The following is a 22,743-nucleotide window of genomic DNA, read 5'->3' on the forward strand; positions in this document are numbered from 1 at the left end:
GCCAGCAGATCCCCACTGGAACAGGTAAGTGAGGACTGCAGGGGATCCTGGCCTGGCATTTTTCCGGGTGAAAGGGATGGGTGGTGAGGTTGGAAACCCTGTTTCCTTTTTTTTTTTTTTTTTTTTATCGTTTTTGGGTTTTTGTTTTTTTAAATGTTTGATTTGGTTTTTTTTTTTTAAACAAAAGGAATGAATCAAACATTTAAACAAACTGAAATTCGTGGGGGAAAAAAATCCTCCCAAAAATGAAATGAAAAACAAAACAAATTTTTTGCTGCTACACTTGCCTAGAAGATATGCAAAGTGCATTTGCTCCAGTAATGGCTTAAAATTAGGAGCAGACATATGCACTCACAATTTAAAATTCCAGTGCATATGTGCTTGTGTGCACATATGTGCTTATATGGGCGCATGCATATTTTAAAATCTGTCTTCATACCGGCTAAGTCTGATTGGCTGCAATACTGAATATACCTCACTAACTAGCCAGATAAGTTTATCTGGCTAACTTTGCTATCTGGACAGTGACTGAATATAGACCTCTTAGGGCATGGCCCCTGACCACGGACTGCCACTGAAATGACAGTGCTAAATATGTAAGGAGGAAATATAAAATAAGGGGAAAAGCATCCCTGGATAGTTGCAAATTAAGAATCTTGCCTCTCAGAATAACTCTGGCATTTTCTGATTGTATATAAAAATACCTATTTACAAAAGATTTGTATGTCTTTTAATTTTGTCTTTTGTTTATTCTGTAGATAATAAAAGACCCCTGAGGAAGGCGGAGGTTGCCGAAACATGGGCCCTTGTTGGATTATGGGACCTGTTTGTGGTTAAAACTGGGTGAATAAGTAAACAGTATTTGATACCATCTCTACAATCCTGTTTGACAGCAAGTCTTATTTAGTTAAGTAAAAAAACGTTTGTGAGCACATAAGAATTTTTCTTTGCCTATCAGCAAATGATTGATGAGTTTGTGTTTACTTCTGACACCATCTGTAGCCCATTGCGAGGCAAGAGACGGGTTATTGAATTCCAACACTTGGGGTCTGATGCTGAAATTCTTCTTAGAATTTTGGTTAAATTTATTGGTTTTTCCTATCCATTGTATGTAAAATATGCCACATTAGTTTTGCTAATATTTTGCCAAACAACTCTCTTTCCTGGGCTTATTAAACCCCAATCAACTTGTGATCCAAACTTATTTGCTGTCATGTTTTTGGGAAAGATTTGCTTATAGGTAATGTGTCGTAGGCCTTCTATCATAGCTCACTGGGAATTCCCTTATTTTTACCTTTGCTCCCACTAAGCAATTTCACAGAAGCCCTTCTCCAACTGAGGGCTCGTTCCAGAACCTTGTATAACTGTGCCCCTGGGTTGACTTATAAATGTTCCCATTGAGGGATAACTTTACTGCCCTTTCCTTAAAGAGTAATTTTCAAAGGAAAATGTAAATGTAACATACTATCATAACAATTTTCAAAAGCCCATTTACCCACATTAAGTGAACTTAACGAGGGTAAAATCTATTGGCAATTCAATAACATAAATTGTATGCAAATTGCTACAATATATGATATTGAATTGCCAATAGGCTTTTTCCACTTAAGTACACTTAACATGGTTAAATGAGCTTTTGAAAATTGCTACAATAGTATGTTACATTTACATTTTCCTTTGAAAATTACCCTATAAGGCATGGGCTTCACAGTGTTGCTCCTTCCAGAATAGCTCAAGCAGCCAGTCAGGGTCAAGAATCCAGTAGCATTGCCTCCATCCTACATTATACAAAATTGTATAAAATATATATATTCCAACCTTTGTTGTCAATGAATACATATCCATCAAAGCGATCTCTAAAAAGAATGATGTCGTCAGGATTCCTAAAATTAATATATGCTCTTGAGAAGAGATGAGGATAAAGGCTGTAACAAGAAGAAGATTATATTCCATGTTATTGCACCACATTCAGGATAGGAAAACATCAAAATGTTGTAAATCAGTTATTCAACAAATAGAAACCAATGCAATGGCTCTAAATCAGTAATATCAGGACTGATTGGGATAATTAAGTATCCAAGGTGCCCCTATTGACCTTTTTCCCTAGTTTCCTGGCAGACTCTTAAAGTATTACCTCACTTATAACCAGTTGAAACGTCATCTGTTCCTTTGCATCTTTATTGCACTGATTGTTAAGACTACTACAGAGCCAAACACAACTCAGCTGAATATTACACAAGATTGGTAATTTAATCATTATTAAATTATTATACATAGCAAAGAGTGATGGAACTGGTGCTGCCAATAAAAGTATGGGTACATTTCTAAATGTTTTACATAATTTAGGGACTTTTTAAGCAGTTTTTTTCAAAATGTAATTTTGTAGTAAATCACTAGTTTAGCACAGCAAACAGATTCTGCACAACTATTTATATGAAAGATTTTGCTATATCTTTGCTACATTAATCAATATTTTTAAGATATCAAATTTTGTGACATGTTCTTTTCTTGAACTTATTTGCAGTAACAGGTTACCAACGTGCTAAATAATAATTATTGCCTATTTCTAACCCTGATACTCATTCCCTTTAAGTATTATACATGTTATTGTATAAGTTAAATTCAAAATAGCACTGAGAAACATGGGTTGAATGTTAGCTACTGTGAAGAAAGAACAAAAAAATGAAGACTTATTTAGGTTGCTTTCTGTTTCTGAAGATTACTGATAGTACAAATTTAAAATATCTGCAATTACAATCTACAACAAGAAAGAAAATATAAATATCCATCATTGGTTACAATTCTCCTTTAAGATGTGAGTTCGTGTAAAATGAAAGAAAATTTAAACAAGCAGACCACAAATTGAAATTAACAGGAGGCATGCTCAAGTGAAGTTTAAGGAAACAGTTCTTCACATAGGAGAACATCAATATTTGAAACAAGCCTCTAAGATAAGACAACATTTTTCTAGTCAATTTCTTAACAAATCAGAATAAGCAAGTTTGCTTACCGTAAACGGTGTTTCCGTAGATAGCAGGATGAATTAGCCATGCTGTCTGGGAGCGTTGAACTAGATAAGCATACCACAGTTGTCTTGGCCACCCTGATAGGATGAGAATCATTGTGGCCTCTTCTCTCATGAGTTTCTAGCTGGTTCATCCTGCGAGTGATATTGGAGGAAAAGCGTACACGAGGCCTGTGTTCCAATGGATTAGGTCGGCATCTGGAGCTTTTTGCACTGTTCAGGGTCGAATGGATCATAATTGATTTAATTTTCGGATCTGTTCTATTGCAGAAAGGTGGATCCATGGGAGACTCCACAGTCTGAACAGATGATTGGCTATGGATTAATTCAAGGACCATTCGTGTGAGTGGAAAATTCTGCCATGGTATTTGGCATGCCTGGTAAATAAAAGACTCGGTGTGGCTTTCCGACTTGCATACATGTGGACTTCTTGGCACAGGATCCAAGATCCAGTTCCTCCCTTTTTGTTGATGTAGAACATTGCTACTTGATTGTCCATTTGGATCATTATGGTTTTTCCTCTGAGGATGTGAATGAATGCAAGAGGTACATTGTACATCACTCTGAGCTGCAGTAAGTTGATTTGTAACCATCATTTTTTAAGTGACTACACTCCTTGTGTTTTGTAGTAGCCCATAGTGGAGGTATCTGTGTCTTGCTTCACCTGATGTGGTTCTTGTTGACGGGGAAATCCTTCCTGCAGTCTGGTTTTAACCATCAACGTATTTCTTCTTTCATCTCCTGAATGAGAGTGATCTTTGTATAAAGTGGCTGAAGGAGCTGGACTTGCTACTGCTAGGTATCCTAAGAATATGAGACTCCAGCAGGCTATTGTAGATGTTGATTTCAGCAGTACATTGGCAATTTTGCAGAGTACTGTTATTCTGTTTGTAGTAAGGAATACTCTCACTTTTATGGCATCTATAATGGCTCCAATGAACTGAATTTGTGGAATTGGCTCCAAAACTGATTTTCCGAAATTGATCATGAATCCAAGTGATTGAAGAAAACTTACTGATGACTGGAGAAGTGATTGGAGGTTATCAACAGCCAGTCTTCCACGTAAGGAAATACTCAAATATTATGCTTGCTAACCGCAGAGCTCCACAGCCGGCTTGACTCACCTGATGCCACACCATAAGATGTTCTTATCTTCTTAGTGTTTGGGTAATTGCCAGGTTCTTGTGGACTGGTTTGGCCTCTGTTAGCAACAGGATGCTGGGCTTGATGGACCCTTGGTCTGACCCAGCATGGCAATTTCTTATGTTCTTACCATTGCGGCTGGGCCAGCAATGGTAAGAACAGGGAGCCACCGCTTCACCACCACTCTTCTTTGCGGCTCTGAGCTGCCAGCCTGATGCCACTGACACCTGCATCTTCGTGTCATCGATGCCTCTAGCCATCTGTGTGGCTGGAAGCCACCGCCAAGGCCCTCTTCGCAGCCAGGCTGCCGCCATTGCCTCCAGATCTTCGTGGTTGGAACACCGCCAACTTCCTCCTGCACCCAGCATCCTCCTAGGCATGCATGCCTCTTTTCTAAATTTAAAGGGCCCATGGTGGGATGATGTCATTCACCCAGGACTATATGCACAGCCAACGCCGCTTGCTGGCATGACAGGGCCCTCCGCCAGCTCCATCCTCGCTACGGGGAATCCCCGTCACCTTCCTCCACAGTATCAAGATTTCACGGATGTCTTCTTGAAAAGCAAAGCAGAGATTTTATCCAAACATCAATGCTTTGACTGTGCCATCAACCTGTTGCCTGGCACCCTTCCCCCCCAGAGTAGAGTGTACCCTCTCTTCCCTTTGGAGTCCACAGCCATGTCCCACTACATCCAGAAAAACCTTGATAAGGGCTTCATTCGACCTTCCACCTCCCCGACAGGAGTGGTGTTCTTCTTCATCACCAAAAAGGTCGGCACCTTGAGACCTTGCATTGACTACCGCAGTCTCAACGCTATGACAAAGAAGGATAGATACCCCTTGCCGCTCATCGTGGAACTTTTAGATCGCCTCAAGGCTGCCAAGATTTTTGCCAAGCTGGACCTGCGCGGAGCATACAACCTCATCCATATCCAGCCAGGAGATGAATGGAAGATGGCCTTCAACACTCACAACACTCACAGCATTACATAGGCCAAACAGCATCACCCTGTGATGCTGTTTGGCCTATATAATGCTCCCGCAGTGTTCCAGCACATGATTAACGAGATCTTTTGAGACATCCTATACGTCTTGTTGCGCTGGAGGTGGACCTCTGGGCTGAGGTGGGATTGACGCTACCCGTAGGAGGGATCCTACGGGTCCCCACCGTCGGCAGGTGGAGTGGGCTGAAGGATGGAGGCCGGCTGGCGCTTCACCAATACCAGCCCTCGTTCCCCGTGGGTTGAGCCTTTGGGTACTAGGGCCGGCTGGGCTTAGGTGGGCCTCCGTATGTCATCGTCGATGGATGGATCAAAGGGTCAGCCCAGAGGCAGCAACAGTGATGAGAAGAAGTCTGTACTGGATGAGGCGGAGTCCCAGAGACCCGGACGCCAATAGGAACAGAGTCAGACAGGAGGCGCCTGAGCAAGAAGCCTGAGTAAGCCAAGTCCAGGACGTAGACTGAGGGAGCGTCGTAGGCAAGCTAATGTCAGGGCTGGCGGCAATCAGAAGGCAGTGGCAAGACAGGCTGAGGTCTGGACAAGGAGATAGTCAAGACGTAGTCGGACAATACAGAAGTCTGGGCTTGAAGAGAGGCAATGGCGTAGTCAGGCAATGCAGAGGTCCGGGCTTGGAGAGAGGCAACGGCGTAGTCAGGCAATGCAGAGGTCCGGGCTTGGAGAGAGGCAATGACAGTCAGACAATACAGAGGTCCGGGCTTGGAGAGAGGCAACAGTGAAGTCAGGCAATGCAGAGGTCCGGGCTTGGAGAGAGGCAACGGCGTAGTCAGGCAATGCAGAGGTCCGGGCTTGCAGATGTCTGGGCTTGGAGAGTGGCAACAGCGTAGTCAGGCAATGCATAGGTCTGGGCTTGGAGAGAAGCAATGGTGTGGTCAGGCAAAGCAGAGGTAGAGTCCGAGGAAGCAGTCCAAAGGTAGAAGGAATCCGCAGACCATGCGGAGAGGACCAACGGGGAGCAGGAGCGCAGGGATCCGTAGCTGAGCCGGAGCACCAGGGGCAGCCCGAGGATGGAGCCGGCGGCCCACTGCCGCCAGGGAATAGGAACCAGGCACTGGATTTAACTGAGAGAGGTGAGGGGGCCAGACTGCGGGTCTGCCATGGCAGCATGCATAACACGTCTCAGTGGTCGTCTATCTTGACGACATCCTCGTGTTCTTCTAGGATATCCAGAGCCACTGGCAGCACGTGCGGGCAGTGCTGCAATGCCTCCGAGCCCATCAGCTCTATGCTAAGCTTGAAAAATGCTCATTCGAGCAAGAAAGCTTACTCTTCCTGGGCTACATCGTATCCAGCCAAGGCTTCCACATGGACCCCGAAAAGGTCCGCTGTATCCAGGAATGGGCCCAACCCTCTACTCTCCGGGGGCTCCAGAGGTCCTTGGGGTTTGCAAATTTTTACCACCACTTCATTCCTCACTTCTCCCAGCTAGTAGCCCTGCTGACTGCGCTCACCTGGAAGGGGTCCGACGCCAGGACTTGGCCGCCTGAAGCAGTCACAGACTTCACCAAACTCAAGCAGGCCTTTTCATAAGAACCTTGCCTTCAGCACCCTGACCCAGAACACCCCTTCAACTTAGAGGTGGACACCTCCTCCCTAGGAGTGAGAGTGGTTTTGAGCCAGGTGGCAGATTCTGGGACCCTACGGCCTTGTTCCTTCTTACGCAAATTCACACTTGCTGAGTGCAACTATAGCATAGGGGACAAGGAGCTTCTCGCCATTAAATTGGCTTTGGAAAAATGGCGACAGTGGCTGGAGGGAGCACGTCATCGAATCACTATCTTCATGGATCACAAGAACCTTGAGTATCTCCACTAGGCGCAACACCTCAATCCCCGATGGTCACTCTTTTTCACCCGCTTTGATTTTGAGCTTCACTATCGCCCAGCCGAAAAGAATGCTCGGGCAGATGCCCTCTCCCGCTCTTTTGAAGCCAATGAAACTCCGTATCCACCAGCATACATCATAGATCTGGTTAGAATCCTCTTAGCCACTGCCCTGCCAGTGCCCCCCGGGAAGACGGTGAATGCTCAGAAGACTCCTTAATGCCTAGAAGCGATCGCAGACGTGAACACTGTGAGTTCTATTACAGATAGGAATCTGTAATCGCTCCACGAGGTCCTATGTTCCTAATCTCTGAAGACTCCCTTCTGTCTAAGACGTTATCGCAGGTACCGAGATCGTGAGTTGTCATTGCAGATTGCAGATAGGAACCGGTACTCGCTCCACAAGGGCCCATGTTCCTAGAACCCTTCACAGACTCTCTTCTATCTCAGAAGCTATTGCATATCTATATCTTGTGAATTACTATTACACATTGCAGATAGGAACCGGCACTCGCTCCACGAGGGCCTATGTTCCTAGAGCCCTCCAAAGACTCTCTTCTATTACAGAAGTCATCTCATACACAGATATTGTGAGTTCTTATTCCAGACTGCAAATAGGAACCAGTACTCGCCTATGGCTCCTGTTCCTGAATATACTGAAGACTCTGTTGTACTGAAGCCATTACAAGATATCTATAATTGTGAGTGTATCATCTACTACTGGTTATGTATCCAGCATACCCTGTCTACTCACTATCTATAGTCTCTCTCTACAGCTCAGCAACCAGAGATCACAGTTCCAGTATCTGAGGGACTTCAGCCCTGCCTGGCACATCAACTCACTACAGCCACCTCTGGTGGTTCTACTTCCTGTCTAATAAAGAACTATCTGTGTTTGTCTCCATACTCCAGCCTAGCCGGTGGTCCCTCTCAGGATATCCTCCTGGGGGCGCTGCCATCTCCCATCGGCCCAAGGATTTACCAATTTCCATTCAGTGTTTATTCCTTACACTACTAGAGCGGTATCATACAGACTGCCACTCTGTGGGAGCCAACCCACAACAGATCATTAACTACATCTACGGAGTACATCACTCTGCTGACTACTCCCCTCTGGAGAAGCAGATCCATATCAGACTGCTAACTCCGCCTCCCTGGTGGGGTGATCTACATTAGATTGCCAGCTCCTCCTCTCTGGGGGAGCTGATCAATAGCAGATTGCTAGCTCCGCCCCCCTTGCAAGGGTGAGCGCTAGCAGATTGCTAACTCTTTAGCAGATATATAACATAAATGAGCCTCTTGAAGGCATTTTGTGAAGACTTGGGAGGCAGTGGAAATTTCAAAAGAAGAACTTTGTATTGGTAGTGATGTGCATCCACTTTGAAACAAAGGAAAAACCAAAAGAAAGGGTGTGTTGGCATATGGGCATAAGCATCTTTGAGATCCAGAGAACACATGAATGAATGGAAGGATCATGATCAGAGAAGTCATTTTGAATTTCTCCCAGTGGAGATATTGATTGAGATTCCAGGATGGGCTGGAGATCTCCAGACTTCTTGGAAATTAATAAGTATTGGGACTAAAACCCCTGATTGTGAAGGGAGGAAGGCTGCTGTACTTCCTGTTGCAAAAGTGGAAGGTATGTGGGGTCGGAGGGCAATCCTGCTGTACTATTTTCAAAGTGGATTTATGTGTCTAAGTTCACTTTGAAAATCAGTGTAACTTATGCATATATTTGCCTGCGAATGTATGCACAATGTAACAATATTACCCCCTCTATGTTCTTTCAAAGGAAAGGCCTCTAGAACTAAACACAGTATTCAAGGTGGGATCTCACTAGATTCAGGAGAATATTATTTCTTAGGACTATTTAAGCTGGCTAAATAATATCTACAGTTTTCATTTTTTATGGGTGAACCAACAGATTGGGTTAATGCACAAACAGCAATTAAAGATGTACAGTATGCTATTAGAAACATAATACATTATTACTACATGGTTAAATATGTGCTGAAAAATTTGTGTCAGTACAAAATGTAAACCCTTATTAAATACTTTTCTTTCAAGTTTTGGTAAATTGCTTCTCTCACCTGGGATCAGCAGTACAAAATTCAAAATAGTCATGAGAAGGCAGAGGTTGTAATTGTTCTTCCAGTTGCTTCTTGGTTATGCTTGGAGGTAATCGGCGAATAACCACCTACAATACAAAACAGAACAGACACGTATATATTTAAATCAAATTTCAAAAAAGAATTATCCAAACTATAGTTTGCCTTTTTTAGGAAACAAAAGGAACAAAATATTATAGCAATATTGCATGTTAGATTTAATTATTCAGACATATAATATCATTCTACAATATTTTAATATATCATATTGAAACTTGTTACATATTTGACTATTTCTACTATATCATTCCTTTCCCTTCTTTCTTCCACAATTCTGTATAAGGAGGATAATTTTAAAAGACATTTCTGCAGATAAAGCAGTTCTATACACATGGACAAGGGGTTTCAGAAAATTATCCTCCCTGTATGTGAGTAAACTAGCACCACTGCACAAGTAAATTTACCTGAAGTGAGCAGAGACATTCTTGGGGGCAAGATAGGGGAGGGGTTTGCACTTAATGCATATGTTTGAATTTTATAAAGTAGCCATGTACGTTTTCGTAGAAAAATTACTTGCACAACATAGCAGGTGGACATATGTACAGATAGTTTTCTGGGATAACCTTCAATATGAAAGAATGCACATATTGTCAATTTGAAAACTGGTTTAAAATCCATGGGCAATTGACTTTGCAGCAATGCAGGCAGTTAAAAAATGACCCCTTAAGTGTGCAGAAGAGGATGGAGATCCAGTAAAATCAGTAAAACAGAAGGAGGTAAAAGCCTGTCTCTCTCCTTGGCCATTCAGCTGTTATGTAATTGGGCGCTCTATGGGGCAGATTTTAATACCTACGCGCGGGCGTAGATTTGTGCGTGCAACCCGGCGAGCACAAATCTACGCCCGATTTTATAACATGCACGCACAGCCGCGTACATGTTATAAATTCTGGGAGTGGCGCGTGCAAGGGGGTGCACACTTGTGCACCTTGAGCGTGCCGAGCCCTAGGGGAGCCCCGATGGCTTTCCCAGCTGGATTTACGCGTGTAGAGGTTTTAAAATCTGCCCCATAGTACCAGTAATACCAATGATGTTTTTCTAATGTTGTCTGAAGTTACTATAGTTATTAGTTATTACTAATGTAAATACCTATACCTAATGTTATTCTCTCCCTTTTCTTCTCTCCTCCCAGTTCTTTTACCTTGTTATTTGTAACTGCTTCCTTCTACACAAATAGGTTATTGAATTGTTCACTGTACACCCCTGTTATATGTAAACCAGCATGATGTGTTTGCAACATGAATGCCGGTATATAAAAATTTTAAATAAATAAATAAAAATAAATAAATGTAACTGAAACCGGAATAGATTTTTCCAAATGTGTTTTTTTTTCCCATTCATGCTACATCCCCCAATTGGCCAAAGTGTCCTTAAAAACAGATTTGAAGAATTTTAGAAACCTCTATTTTGATTATTTTACATTAAAAATATATATAAATAATTCTTGAGTCTTTTGTTCCTGAAAGGCTTTGCAGTGTTTTCAGTCCTACAGTAATCTCAAATTGATTTTCTCACAATGACACTAAAAGAATGAAAATTAATGACAAATATTAAGATGTCATATAAAAAACTTAATAGTCAAACCTAGGCTGCTCACAATAATTTTTGCCTGACCCAGAAATGATTAAATATTTCAATTCAACAAATTCAGTACAAATAGTACTTCCTTAGAGCAAAACCCATGCATCTTTGCCAATTTCATGGTAATTGGTATACAGTACTTACTATACTGTTTGATTTGTTATGGCATTAAGAGATATGCACTGTTTAGAGGAGGCTATCATCTCCCTCAGTGAATTTGAGATGTAACTTCCTGCAGATAGAGTGGTGGAGCAGAGGAGAAGCAGGAGGCGAATGGAAATCTTTGAATGAATCTCTTCCTATATAGACCTCATCTAACATATTAACTGCCCTTTCCATGTGACAGGTGTTATGAAATTGGTGCATCCATATGCGCACGCCAGCAAACACACACACAAACACGCGTCGCTTTGAAAGTTACCACTTATATATGTAGGGTATGATAAATATATACACACATATATACTCCACATGGCCTATCCTACGTATAAAAGTATTTTGATGAACAAACGAAGGTCTTCATGACACCAGTGTTCTGGTTACTGTTTGTTTAAAATGGTTCTCTGTGCTATTTTATGATGTCAAAAGCATAACAGCTCATAATACCCCGGTAATAGCACCGGAAATAGTAGCATACAATATATCTTCAAAAGCAACTGTGATCACGAAAATCAATACAAATCATACCTAGCACATAAATAGACATTTTAAAAGAAGATCCCAAACACCGTGTTCGATTAATTCAAGGCTTTCTCGAATTTTGCAGCTGTGGTAAAATAGTTGATGAGGTTTGGGGGATGTCTACACTCACTGCTCCTGGCTGACTGTACAAAGAGCAGATTCCTCTTTGTCTTCTGTATCTTGGACAAAAATCCCGTAACACCTTCTCAATTCACTGAATATTAATATCAATGCCTTTAACTAACTGATTCACCAATATGGGTTGGTTTTTTTTTTTGGTTTAATTGTAACTGGCCAGGCAGCACATAGACAGAAGAGGTGCATCCTGTGTTAGGAGGTGCAAACCTTCAGTTTGAATGGAGACACAGCAAGCTTCAGTAAATCCTTGCATCTGCATAAGAACAGCTGTTAAAATGAGACTGACTGCAGATCATAGCGTCAGTGCTTTCATGCAGCCCAGGCAGAGAAGGGCGCTGTCAGGGGCCATGCAACCTCCTGCAGCCAGGGCCGAAAAGCGAGCAGGGCGGCAGTGCATCTGCATCACTATTACTGGACGGTTCTAACAGGAGGGGAGGGGAGGAAGGTAAATAATGTAGGGGTGGGGTGGAAAGGGAGGGAGAGAGGGAGGGAGAGAGGTCGCTGGCCTCGGAGGCCGCTGTCCGTGGTGCTGAAGCGCGGCGAAGGCAGGAAGGGGGAGGGGGAGGGAAGCTGGGGAGAGGCCTGCGGCCCCCGAGCAAGGCGGGGGGGGGGGGGGGGGGGAGGGCGGCCTCTCACCTTGGTGAGCGCCGCTTTCTTCTCTTCCTTGGCTTTGCAGGGCAGCGGCGGCGGCTCCGGGGCTCGGAACTGGATCTCCACGAGCCGCTTCTCCTTCCCCCGCGCCAGCGCTTCCTTCTCGGACTTCATGGCGGCAGCCGCCGGCGGGCACGCGCCGGGAAAACGGAAAGCGCGCGAGACGAAACGGCCGCGGCCCGCGCTCGCGCCAGCCACGGCCCCCGTCTCCCCCCCTCCCCCTCCCCGCCCTACTCCATCTCCTCTCCTCTCTCTCTATCCAGCCCCCCTCCTCTCTCTCTCTCTTCCCACATTTCCTTCTCGCTTCTGCTTTGTTGTGTTCTCCTGTCCTATCCCCTGCCTCCTCTGTTTTTCTCCCTCCCTTCTCATTTTCATCTTTCACTACCACTTGTCTCTAGTTTTCTACCACCTTCTTTCTCCCTTATTTTCCTTCTGTCTCCCACCCTTCCCTCTATCACCCTTTTTCTTCTTCCCTAATTTTCCTTCTTTCGCAACCTAACTTCCCCCTTTCCTCTTTTGGTCATCCTTGTTGCTCTTGTTCTCCTGCATCTAATCCTTATTCTCCTCCTCTCTCAATTCCTGTTTTTTGCCTTTCTCCTTCTCTTCCTGCCCTGTCTTCTACTCCATCCTACCCTTCTCCCCCCGTTTTTCTTTCCATCCTCCAGCACCTTCTGCCTTTCTTTTCCTAGCCTGTCTTTTTCTGTTCCTCTCCTTCTCGTCTTTCAATCCTTTCTATCTTCCTCCTTTACCTTCTTTTTCTCCTCTCTTCCCAATCTCCCTCATCTCACCTTTCTTCTCCTCTGTTGCTCTGGTTTCTTTCTTGCTACCCTTCTCCCTTTCCTCTTCTTCTTTCTCTCTCCTCTGCCTCTTCCAACTTTTCTTTTCCATTTTTACCCCTCTTCCTACCTTCCCTACTCTCCCCTTTCTCTTTCTACCTTCTTACCTTTCACAGACTCCTCTCTTTTTTTCTTTCCTATATCTTTTGCTCCCACTCTCTCCCAGCAGAGAAGCACCCATATGAGGCAGAGAATATATATTCTCATTATACTTTCTGGTTCCTAAAATGTGACACCCCTTTTGAGAAACATAAAGCACTTTAGGCTCGTCAAGAACAATGCATGTAATTCATTGTGGGTTTCCCAACTTCGAGGATTCATGGTTGTTAATCTAAGATGATGTATTATAGCAAAGTGTTAAAGGCAACATACTCAGTACTCCAGTGTAAGCCCCATCCTCCTATTTAAGTTAGGTTAATGATATAGCTCATGTCCAAACCAATGGGTTAACTCACTCCTAATTCTATTCCCATTCCATCTATGGTTTTGAAGTGTCATAAGAAACTGGAACTACAAAGCCATAGCTTTGTAGTTCCAGTTTCTTGTAGTCCTGGAACTACAAACCACACATGTAAGAGATCTAGGAGCCATCTTAGACAACCGTCTTAGCCTCAAACCATTCATTAACAAAACTACCAAAGACTGCTTACACAAATTACATATTCTGAAAAGAATAAAGCCACTTTTCCACGCGCATGACTTTAGATCAATCCTACAAGCAATAATCTTCTCCAAACTAGATTATTGCAATTCTTTACTACTAGGCCTCCCAGCTTCCTACACCAAACCTCTACAAATGGTACAGAACACTGCAGCCAGAATCCTCACAAACTCCAGGAAAATTGACCACATCTCCCCCATCCTCAAAGACCTTCATTGGTTACCGATCCACTTCAGAATTATGTACAAAACCATCATGATTATCTACAAAAACATCCATCAACACACTCAACTCGACCTACAAATCCCTTTTAAAAAACACACATCTGCCAGACCCATCAGGGAACACTACAAAGAATCACTACAGGTTCCACATGCCAAAACCTACCAACACAAATCCTACAGTTCAAGAGTTCTCTCATCTGCAGGTCCAATCCTTTGGAACTCCATCCCCCCGGACTTAAGACAAGAATCATGCGCTCTAACTTTTAGGAAAAGACTAAAAACTTGGCTTTTTAAAAAAGCATTCCCAGAACTGGATTAAATTCTCCACCCATCAGCATAAACACAAAAGTTAGTGAACTGTAACAAAAACCCACTAACTTCACACGCAGTAACAACAACATATTATTATACTTCACAACAATTCATATTTGGTCAATCTTTCCTTCCCATCTATATTTTATAATTTTATACATATTTATTAATTGATACAGTTGGCTAAAATGTTAATATTCTTTCTTTAATTTCCTCCCCTTTCAGTTCCTAGTTATTTTTCCTTGTTTTTTGTAACTTTCTCACATCCTAAATATTGTTATAATGTTTTTATTTGTTAAGTTTCTTATTATATTTGATGTCGAATTGGGAAATGTTTCTACCATGTTACTCTCTGCAGTTATTCACATTGTTAATTGTAAACCGGGTTGATGTGATTCATATCATGAAACTCGGTATAATAAAAAAAAAAAAAAAAAAAAATAGCTCCAACAGGAATAAGATGAGGATTGATTCAATCTGTCTCTGTTTTTTAGATTGAGCTAGATGGTGATCTAGATGGTGATCTAGCTCAATCACCATCATTTGTGCACAGCCCTTGTGTCTTAGTCTATTGCCTAACAACTGTATTTAATTACACTACACTACTGTTTAAATAAAATTTTAAGAAACCAGCTTTTATGGATAAATATCCTGCACCATACTGAAATTCCTAAAACAAACCAATCTCTCTATCGCCCTATATCCAACCTTCCATTTCTAACAAAAAATCCTGGAAAAAATAGTCAACCTGCAATTAACAGACCACCTTGAAAACAATCACATACTATTCCCTTCTCAACACGGATTTCGAAAAACACCACAGTACTGAAACTCTCCTCAAGGTCCAGACAAAGGTCAATCATACATCTTAGCTCTCCTAGATATATCCTCAGCCTTTGATACGTCAACCACAACATACTAATCAAAAGACTCAAAGAAATTGGCATCACCGGAGTCCCACTTCTGTGGTTCAAATCATAAACAAAAGACAATACAAAGTTAAAATAGGCAATAATGAATCCAAGGCAATTGATCTTTCACGAGGTGTTCCTCAAGGATCTGCCTTATCCTCAACACTTTTTAATATATACCTACTCCCCCTTACCACCTACTGTCCAAGCTTAGTCTTCCGCATTTCATATAAGCGGACGACGTTCAAATACTCATTCCCGTTACAGACACTGTACCCAAAGCCACCAGTACCTGGGAAATTGCCCTCTCTACAATCAATGACCTCCTCACCAACCTTAACCTTGACCTCAATGCAACCAAAACAGAACTCATGTTAATATCCCTACAACACATCACCAACAATCCCCACACACACTCCACCCTTCTCTATCATTTGCACAACATGTAAGAGAGCTAGGCATTACATTAGACGACCAAATTAACCTTAAAACATTTATCAATACCACCATCAGAGAATGCTTCTTTAAACTTCACACACTAAAAAAGTTAAAAACCCCTTCTTCACCTCAATGATTTCTGGACAGTGCTCCAGCCCACCATATTTTATTAAAAGTTGACTACTGCAACGCCATCCTCCTTGGCCTTCCTAAAAACATGATATACCCCCTACAGATGCTACAAAATGTGGCAGGACGGATCCTCACTGGCACACGCAAAAGGGAACACATCTCCCCTATTCTTGAGGATTTACACTGGCTTCCAGTAGAATATCGAATACAATATAAAGCCCTGACTATAATACACAAAGCCCTACATAATCAAAACATGCAATGGTTCAAAGATTCACTAATTTTTCTCACTTTCACAAGACCCAGCAGAACACAATACCTAGCAACACTATGCATGCCATCCCCTAAAAACCACGAAACAATGTGCACTTTCCATTGCTGGCCCAGCACTTTGGAACACCATGCCAACTGACTTAAGACAAGAACTCTGCCCCCAAAAAATTTAAACAAAAACTCAAGACATGGCTATAACAAGCAAGCCTATAACTAAAACCTATAAATAAATGTACCTCTTCCGCCCCTTAAGCCCCCTTCCCTCTCCCAACCTCCCCCTATTTATACCCACCCTCACCCATCCCCTCCCCCCAAGTCAACTCACTGTTCCCCAACAAACTAAAGTCTAACTCTCGATTACTTATTACCGATGTTACGCTGCTACATTCAGAGATTTTCATTATCTTCCCCTCATATTACAAATATTAAACATTTTAATCAATGTTCCTTGTACAGTTAAACATTCTATCCTAGCCTTCTGTTTCCAAATATTAAGCTTCAAACATTGTTCCATCTACCATATATTTTAATATATGCTCCAAATATCATGTGTTAATCTATGTACCTTGTACAGTTAAACAAACATTATATTCTAGCCTATTGTTTCCAAATATTATATGTTTTTAATCCACACTACAATTACCATATATTTTAATCTATGTTCCAAATACCATACGTATTAATCCATGTTCCCTGTAAAGCAATGTTATGCTGCATTAATGTTCTATGTAAACCGGCATGATGTTACCAACGAATGTCGGTCTATAAAAATGTTAAATAAATAAATAAACCTAGAACATACATGTACTAATCCACTCAGCTAGGCCTTTTATCAATTTAATAAGTAAAAACTTGATGCTAATAAAACATACTTTGCCCTATACACACATAGTCAAATTTAAGCATTATCTATCAGGGGAAATTACTCGTTTTAAAGAAACACACAAATTCCGTATCAAAACTTCAGTGTTATTTTGGCATTTTCTGTTATGAGACAAAATTCTTTAGATAATTAAAGTAAAAGTTTGAGAACCACAATCAGTATTATAAGCAATTTCATATGCAGTAAATAGTCTCGTTACCTTTCTCACAATCACAGTCAAATGGCATATTAAAAATTAAAAAGCATAATAAATGGAATTTATCTGTTTCATCCTAATATGTATCAATAAAAACCAGAAACAGCTTGTTTGGAAAAAAACGTGTGATTAATCTGTCTTTAAAGGCGAGGAACATTCTTGGATGCTGTGTAGTTGGCTGTACAGAAGAATGGCAAAACTTCCCAAAACATACTGGATGCGGGAAAATTGCAGATTTGAAATATTTAGACTTGGATAAGCTGTGACGAGGGTCATGTGCTGTGGTCCGACATGGATGTTTCTAACATCATATCACTTTCATTCATTTCATTCTCAAAGGTTTCTTCCAGGGGAGATCTAGCATCTGCAGATTTTGTGGGCTGATGTGACGTTTCCAGGGCTAGAATTCCACTTTCAAACAGGGTCCGTCTTTCTAAGTACAGTTCCTTCTCCTCCCATGGTGGAGAAATAATATTAGTTAGGGTCTTCATTGTATGCACATCAAAGTCATAACATCTTAATTTGTCCTTAATCTCGGTGCCTAAAAATAAACAAAGGTATCAGTTGCCAGGAGACAATCAAACGTAAATCTGCTACATGCATTTTTGTCAGCACCACCACAGAGCATTCATATAAGTCACCTACATTTAAAACCAATCTCCCTCTATAAATAATTTGCTACACTTGTGTGCTGGTCACTCTGCAGGTGACACTTACAAAAATTATATATTTGTACTGCCTTTTTGGGTTATTTGATGAAAGATTTCATTTCATTAGGGTCTAACTCTCGGTGTCCATTAACAACCTTAAATGAATACAAAGTACAATTAAAATGAATTCCTCACAGGACACATGAGATGGTTATTTTCTACACCTTTCACATAGGTAAAGACATGTTTACCTGTGCAAAATGGGCTTCTGAACATTGCCAGGCCTTTGTACAGGAAAGAGTGCAACAGTGTAACCCATTGCAAAAGGTATGTGTGCTGTGCAACTGCACCTGTGGTTCTGCCTGCCAAGAAAAGTATGTACACTGTGTATCATGTGTATTTCCCATTTTTCCCATTTTCCACCATGGGAGGGCGGAAAGAGTGACTGTATGCACATAAATGCTGCTTCGCAGGTAGATCTATACATATCTTAAACATTATACCATGCCCTTTGTAACTGTCTTGTGAAGGAAAACAGCTGAATGCCCCATTACAATTATGTGCGCACATCATGGAGAAAGACCACAATGCTAAAATTTAATCTTTTTTTCCCAACATATTTTTATAAAAAGGTTTGTTTGTGGAAGTTGACCCTTATATCAACACACAAAAATAGCAGAACTGTATTTTACTACTTCAAGGGGTTTACTATTGATTTTTAATTTTACTATGACAATTCTCTGTGGTATTCAACCATTTGTAATTTTCTTGTCTGTCATTAATGGGTTTTAAGAATCTGAAAGTGAGCTTTGTGAATCTGAAAGTGAGCTTTGTGAATTTCAGCACACCTTAATACACTGGCCTCAAAATCTGGTAAACTGAAGAGTAGTGGGGTAAATTGACTTCTTAAAAGTCACATATTCACTAGAAGAGCCAGATTATAAACCTGGAGTTTTAAATTCCAGTTCTATACTCTAACCACAGAACAACCTCCAACACAACGAGCAAGTAACTCTAAAGAAATTTGTGGCATTCAATATTAAGTTAGACACTACAGATCAACAATGAATTCTTTGCTTCTGTTTACTAATGAGGATGTTGGGGAGATACCAGTTCTGCAGTTGGTTTTCAAGTGTGATGAGTCAGTTGAATTGAACCAAATCACTGTGAACCTGGAAGATGTAGAAGACCAGATTGACAAACTAAGTAGCAAAGAGTAGCAAATCACCTGGACCGGATGGGTATGCATCCTAGGGTTCTGAAGGAACTCAAAAATGAAATTTCAGATTTATTAGTTAAAATCTGTAACCTAATCATTAAAAGCATCCATTGTACCTGAAGACTGGAGGGTAGCCAATACACCCCAATATTTAAAAAGGGCTCCAGGGGTGATCCGGGAAACTATAGACCAGTGATTCTGACTTCAGTGCTGGGAAAATAGTGGAAACTATTCTAAAGATCAAAATCACAGAGTATATAGAAAGACATGGTTTAATGGAACACAGTCAACATGGATTTACCCAAGGGAAGTCTTGCCTCACAAATCTGCTTTTTTTTTTTTAAGGGGTTAATAAACATGTGAACTGGTAGATGTAGAGTATTTGGATTTTCAGAAGTCCCTCATGAGAGGCTTCTAAGAAAACTAAAAAGTCATGGGATAGGAGGCGATGTCCTTTCATGGATTACAAACTGGTTAAAAGACAGGAAAAAGAGAGTAGGATTAAATGGTCGATTTTCTCAGTGGAAAAGGGTAAAAACAGTGGAGGTGCCTCAGGGATCTGTACTTGGACCGGTGCTTTTCAATATATATATAAATGATATGGAAAGGAATATGACGAGTGAGGTTATCAAATTTGCAATGATACAAAATTATTCATAGTAGTTAAATCACAAGCAGATTGTGATACATTGCAGGAGGACCTTGCAAGACTGGAAGATTGGGCATCCAAATGGCAGATGAAATTTAATGTGGACAAGTGCAAGGTGTTGCATACAGGGAAAAATAACTCTTGCTGTAGTTACACGCTTTATTTATTTATTTATTTATAATATTTTATATACCGCCGCTCATCAAAGATATCAGGTCGGTGTACAGTGAACAAGAACTTACGCCGGAGCGTTATACATTTAACAAGGTTATACAAGCGTTATACATTTAACAGGGTTATACAAGCGTTATACATTTAACAAGGTTATACAAGCGTTATATATTTAACAAAGGTAAGTATAAAAATATTTGATACATAAAAACAAGTAGAAGCTTTTAAAAACAGATCTATCATTTAGGTATAGCTTGGCTGAGCTGGGTTAAAAAGAACTGGAGAGTAGAGGGATACTAGTAAAAGGGATGGGGTTAGGGAAGAGTTAGGAGGAGAAGGAGTTCTAATTTAGAGGTGGAGAGAGGGGGGAGATAGCACTTCGAATGCAATTAAGAGCAATTATATGGAAGGGTATATGATAGGTTCCATATTAGGAGCTACCACCCAGAAAAAAGTTCTAGGCATCATAGTGGATAATACTTTGAAATAGCTCAGTGTGCTGCAGCAGTCAAAAAAGAATGTTAGGAATTATTAGGAAGGGAATGGTTAACAAAACGGAAAATGTCATAATGCCTCTATCACTCCATGGTGAGACCACACCTTGAATACTGTGTACAATTCTGGCTGCCACATCTCTAGAAAAGATATAGTTGTGATGGAGAAGGTACAGGGAAGGGCAACCAAAATGATAAAGGGGATGGAACAGCTCCCCTATGAAGAAAGGCTGAAGAGGTTAGGGCTATTCAGCTTGGAGAAGAGATGGTTGAGGGGGGATATGAGAGAGGTATTTAAAATCATGAGAGCTCTTGAATGAGTAGATGTGAATTGGTTATTTATACTTTCGGATAATAGATGGACTAGGGGGCACTCCATGAAGTTAGCAAAAAAGCACATTTAAGACTAATTGGAGAAAATTCTTTTTCACTCAATACACAATTAAGCTCTGGAATTTGTTGCCAGAAGATGTGGTTAGTGCAGTTAGTGTAACTGGGTTTAAAAAAAAGTTTGGATAAGTTCTTGGAGGAGAAGTCCATTAACTGTTATTAATCAAGTTGACTTAGGGAATAGTCTCTACTATTGCTGGTATCAGCAGCATGGGATCTTCTTAGTGTTTGGGTTCTTGCCAGGATCTTGTGGCTGTTGCGTTCGTGCCTATTTCCGCCCTCGCTCCACCCTCTCTACCTTTGTGGAGACTCCCTTCGGCTCAGACGGACAGATGCAGCCGTGACTTCTCCCCGCCTCTTGGCCCCGGTGTCCCCGGGCTGGCTTGGCGCTACGGATCCTCCATGTTCCTGATGACGTAAGGGCGCACGTTCCAGACTTTGTACCAGCAAGGGTGCGAACCTCGGGGGCGTCCCCCCGTAATGACGTCATCCGTTTTCAATTTAAAAGGTCTTTGCTAACTAAAAGTGAGTTAGCAAGAAACTCCAACGGGACTTGCTTCGGCAGTCCACGCTACTTATCCGTAACAGAGTGCTAACTCCGCTTCCTCTGGCGGGGTGATCGCTAACGGATTGTTAACTCCTTCAACGGGAGTATCCAGCAGCCAGATTCATAAGATTGCTAACGCCTCCCCTCTGGGGGAGTAGATCTATAACAGATTGTTAACTCCTCCCCTCTGGGGGAGTAGATCTATAACAGATTGCTAACTCCTCCCCTCTGGAAAGCAGGTCTATAACAGTGGCCTGGTTTGGCCTCTGTTGAAAACAGGATGATGGACCCCTTGGTCTGACCCAGCATGGCAATTTCTTATGTTCTTAACAAGTTTACTTGCTCTGTTGGTCTCATGATGCACATCTTATGGGCTTACATGACAGTCTATTCACTAAAAGGAACCCCTACTGAAATATTTTTTGTTGACTCTAGACACATATTGAAACATTTTAACTATACCACAAAGCTTTAAAAATCATGTTTATCTACTAAATTCAAGGCTTATGTCAAAGCATGCTTGTGTTCTCTAGAGTTTCTTTATCATTTCAAGTGTTTGAGCACAGTTGTTCAAGGAAGTATTTTTTTCTACTGAATTTGTTGGTTAACCTAACACAAATTGTTACGGGTGAACTGTTATGTCAGAATTCTTTAAGTGGCCTTAAGCCCCAATTTAGCTGAATAATATTCAAAGTGTTCATTTTAAAAACAAAGGATATCTACAGTGGAAATTTCTATATGCACGCACACACCATTAATCTGTAAGAACTGGATTTCAGTAGAGCTCTGTAATAGTATCTCTTACGTGAAAATTACTTATCTTTATATTGTGATCGGATTCTATTAAAAAAGTATTAACTAGCCAGTTATTTTTGCTATTTGATAATACACAGTTCAGAACATGGATGGTATCTACTGCATGTATTACCATCTCACCTCTTTCCCTGACTTTACCATAGTTCCTTTTATTTACAGAAGAAAACAAAAAATATTACATCCTATTTTCAGTAGTTACAAAACTAAAAGTGCATTTTCCCCATAAAATAAGAACATATGCATCATCTTACCAATGTAGGCTTCGGAATCACCAATGTACATTTCTATGCAATGTCCAAGCATAGTAACAGAAAATGTGTCATCTCTCCTAAGACCAAGAGCCTGCAACGCACAGAATAAAAGGTGGTGTCAGCAGGAAAACAAGCATCTCTCTGAAGTCTTTTCAGTGTCTAAATCAGGCCTTGTCTTAAGCAGAAAGAATAGCTAGATCAGAACAATTACAACTGCCTAATGCATGCAGGACAATACTCCACGATATTCAACAGTGGGTAAAATGTTTTTCAGCACTATGCCAGCTCATAAGCTTTATTTTCTTGTGCTGGAATGCCTAGTCTGATACCAGAAGGCAAATTTAATCCATAATTGTAACTTGCCACACAAATATGGAAAATGTTACATGTTCTTATGACTATCTTGTCTACCATTTTCGTTGCTTATCACAATATCACAGACCATACTTGATCTATGCTTTTCC

The 22,743-nt window shown here is 41.2% G+C and overlaps 2 protein-coding genes across 5 annotated transcripts in view; both read right to left on the reverse strand.

Moving 5' to 3' along the window:
- The window catches only part of UPF3A (UPF3A regulator of nonsense mediated mRNA decay), a 64,046-nt gene extending 51,668 nt beyond the window's left edge, over window positions 1-12,378 (reverse strand). The window contains exons 1-3 of one of the 2 annotated variants that reach the window (XM_029604611.1): window positions 12,212-12,378; window positions 9,101-9,207; window positions 1,819-1,925 (exon numbers count right to left, since the gene is read on the reverse strand). In XM_029604611.1, coding sequence (XP_029460471.1) covers window positions 1,819-1,925; window positions 9,101-9,207; window positions 12,212-12,340 — 343 coding nt within the window. In that variant the 5' untranslated portion in view covers window positions 12,341-12,378. The remainder of the gene's footprint in view (window positions 1-1,818; window positions 1,926-9,100; window positions 9,208-12,211) is intronic. The other variant, XM_029604612.1, reaches the window with a different exon arrangement.
- Window positions 12,379-16,834: 4,456 nt separating this feature from the next.
- CDC16 (cell division cycle 16) overlaps window positions 16,835-22,743 on the reverse strand; it is a 71,609-nt gene continuing 65,700 nt past the window's right edge. For all 3 annotated transcript variants that reach the window (XM_029604613.1, XM_029604614.1, XM_029604615.1), the window contains 2 exons: window positions 22,280-22,370; window positions 16,835-17,633 (listed from right to left, as the gene is read on the reverse strand). In XM_029604613.1, the coding sequence (XP_029460473.1) occupies window positions 17,365-17,633; window positions 22,280-22,370 (360 nt within the window). In that variant the 3' untranslated portion in view covers window positions 16,835-17,364. The remainder of the gene's footprint in view (window positions 17,634-22,279; window positions 22,371-22,743) is intronic.

The sequence above is a fragment of the Rhinatrema bivittatum genome, chromosome 5 (genome assembly GCF_901001135.1).
Source record: "Rhinatrema bivittatum chromosome 5, aRhiBiv1.1, whole genome shotgun sequence".
NCBI lineage: Eukaryota > Metazoa > Chordata > Amphibia > Gymnophiona > Rhinatrematidae > Rhinatrema > Rhinatrema bivittatum.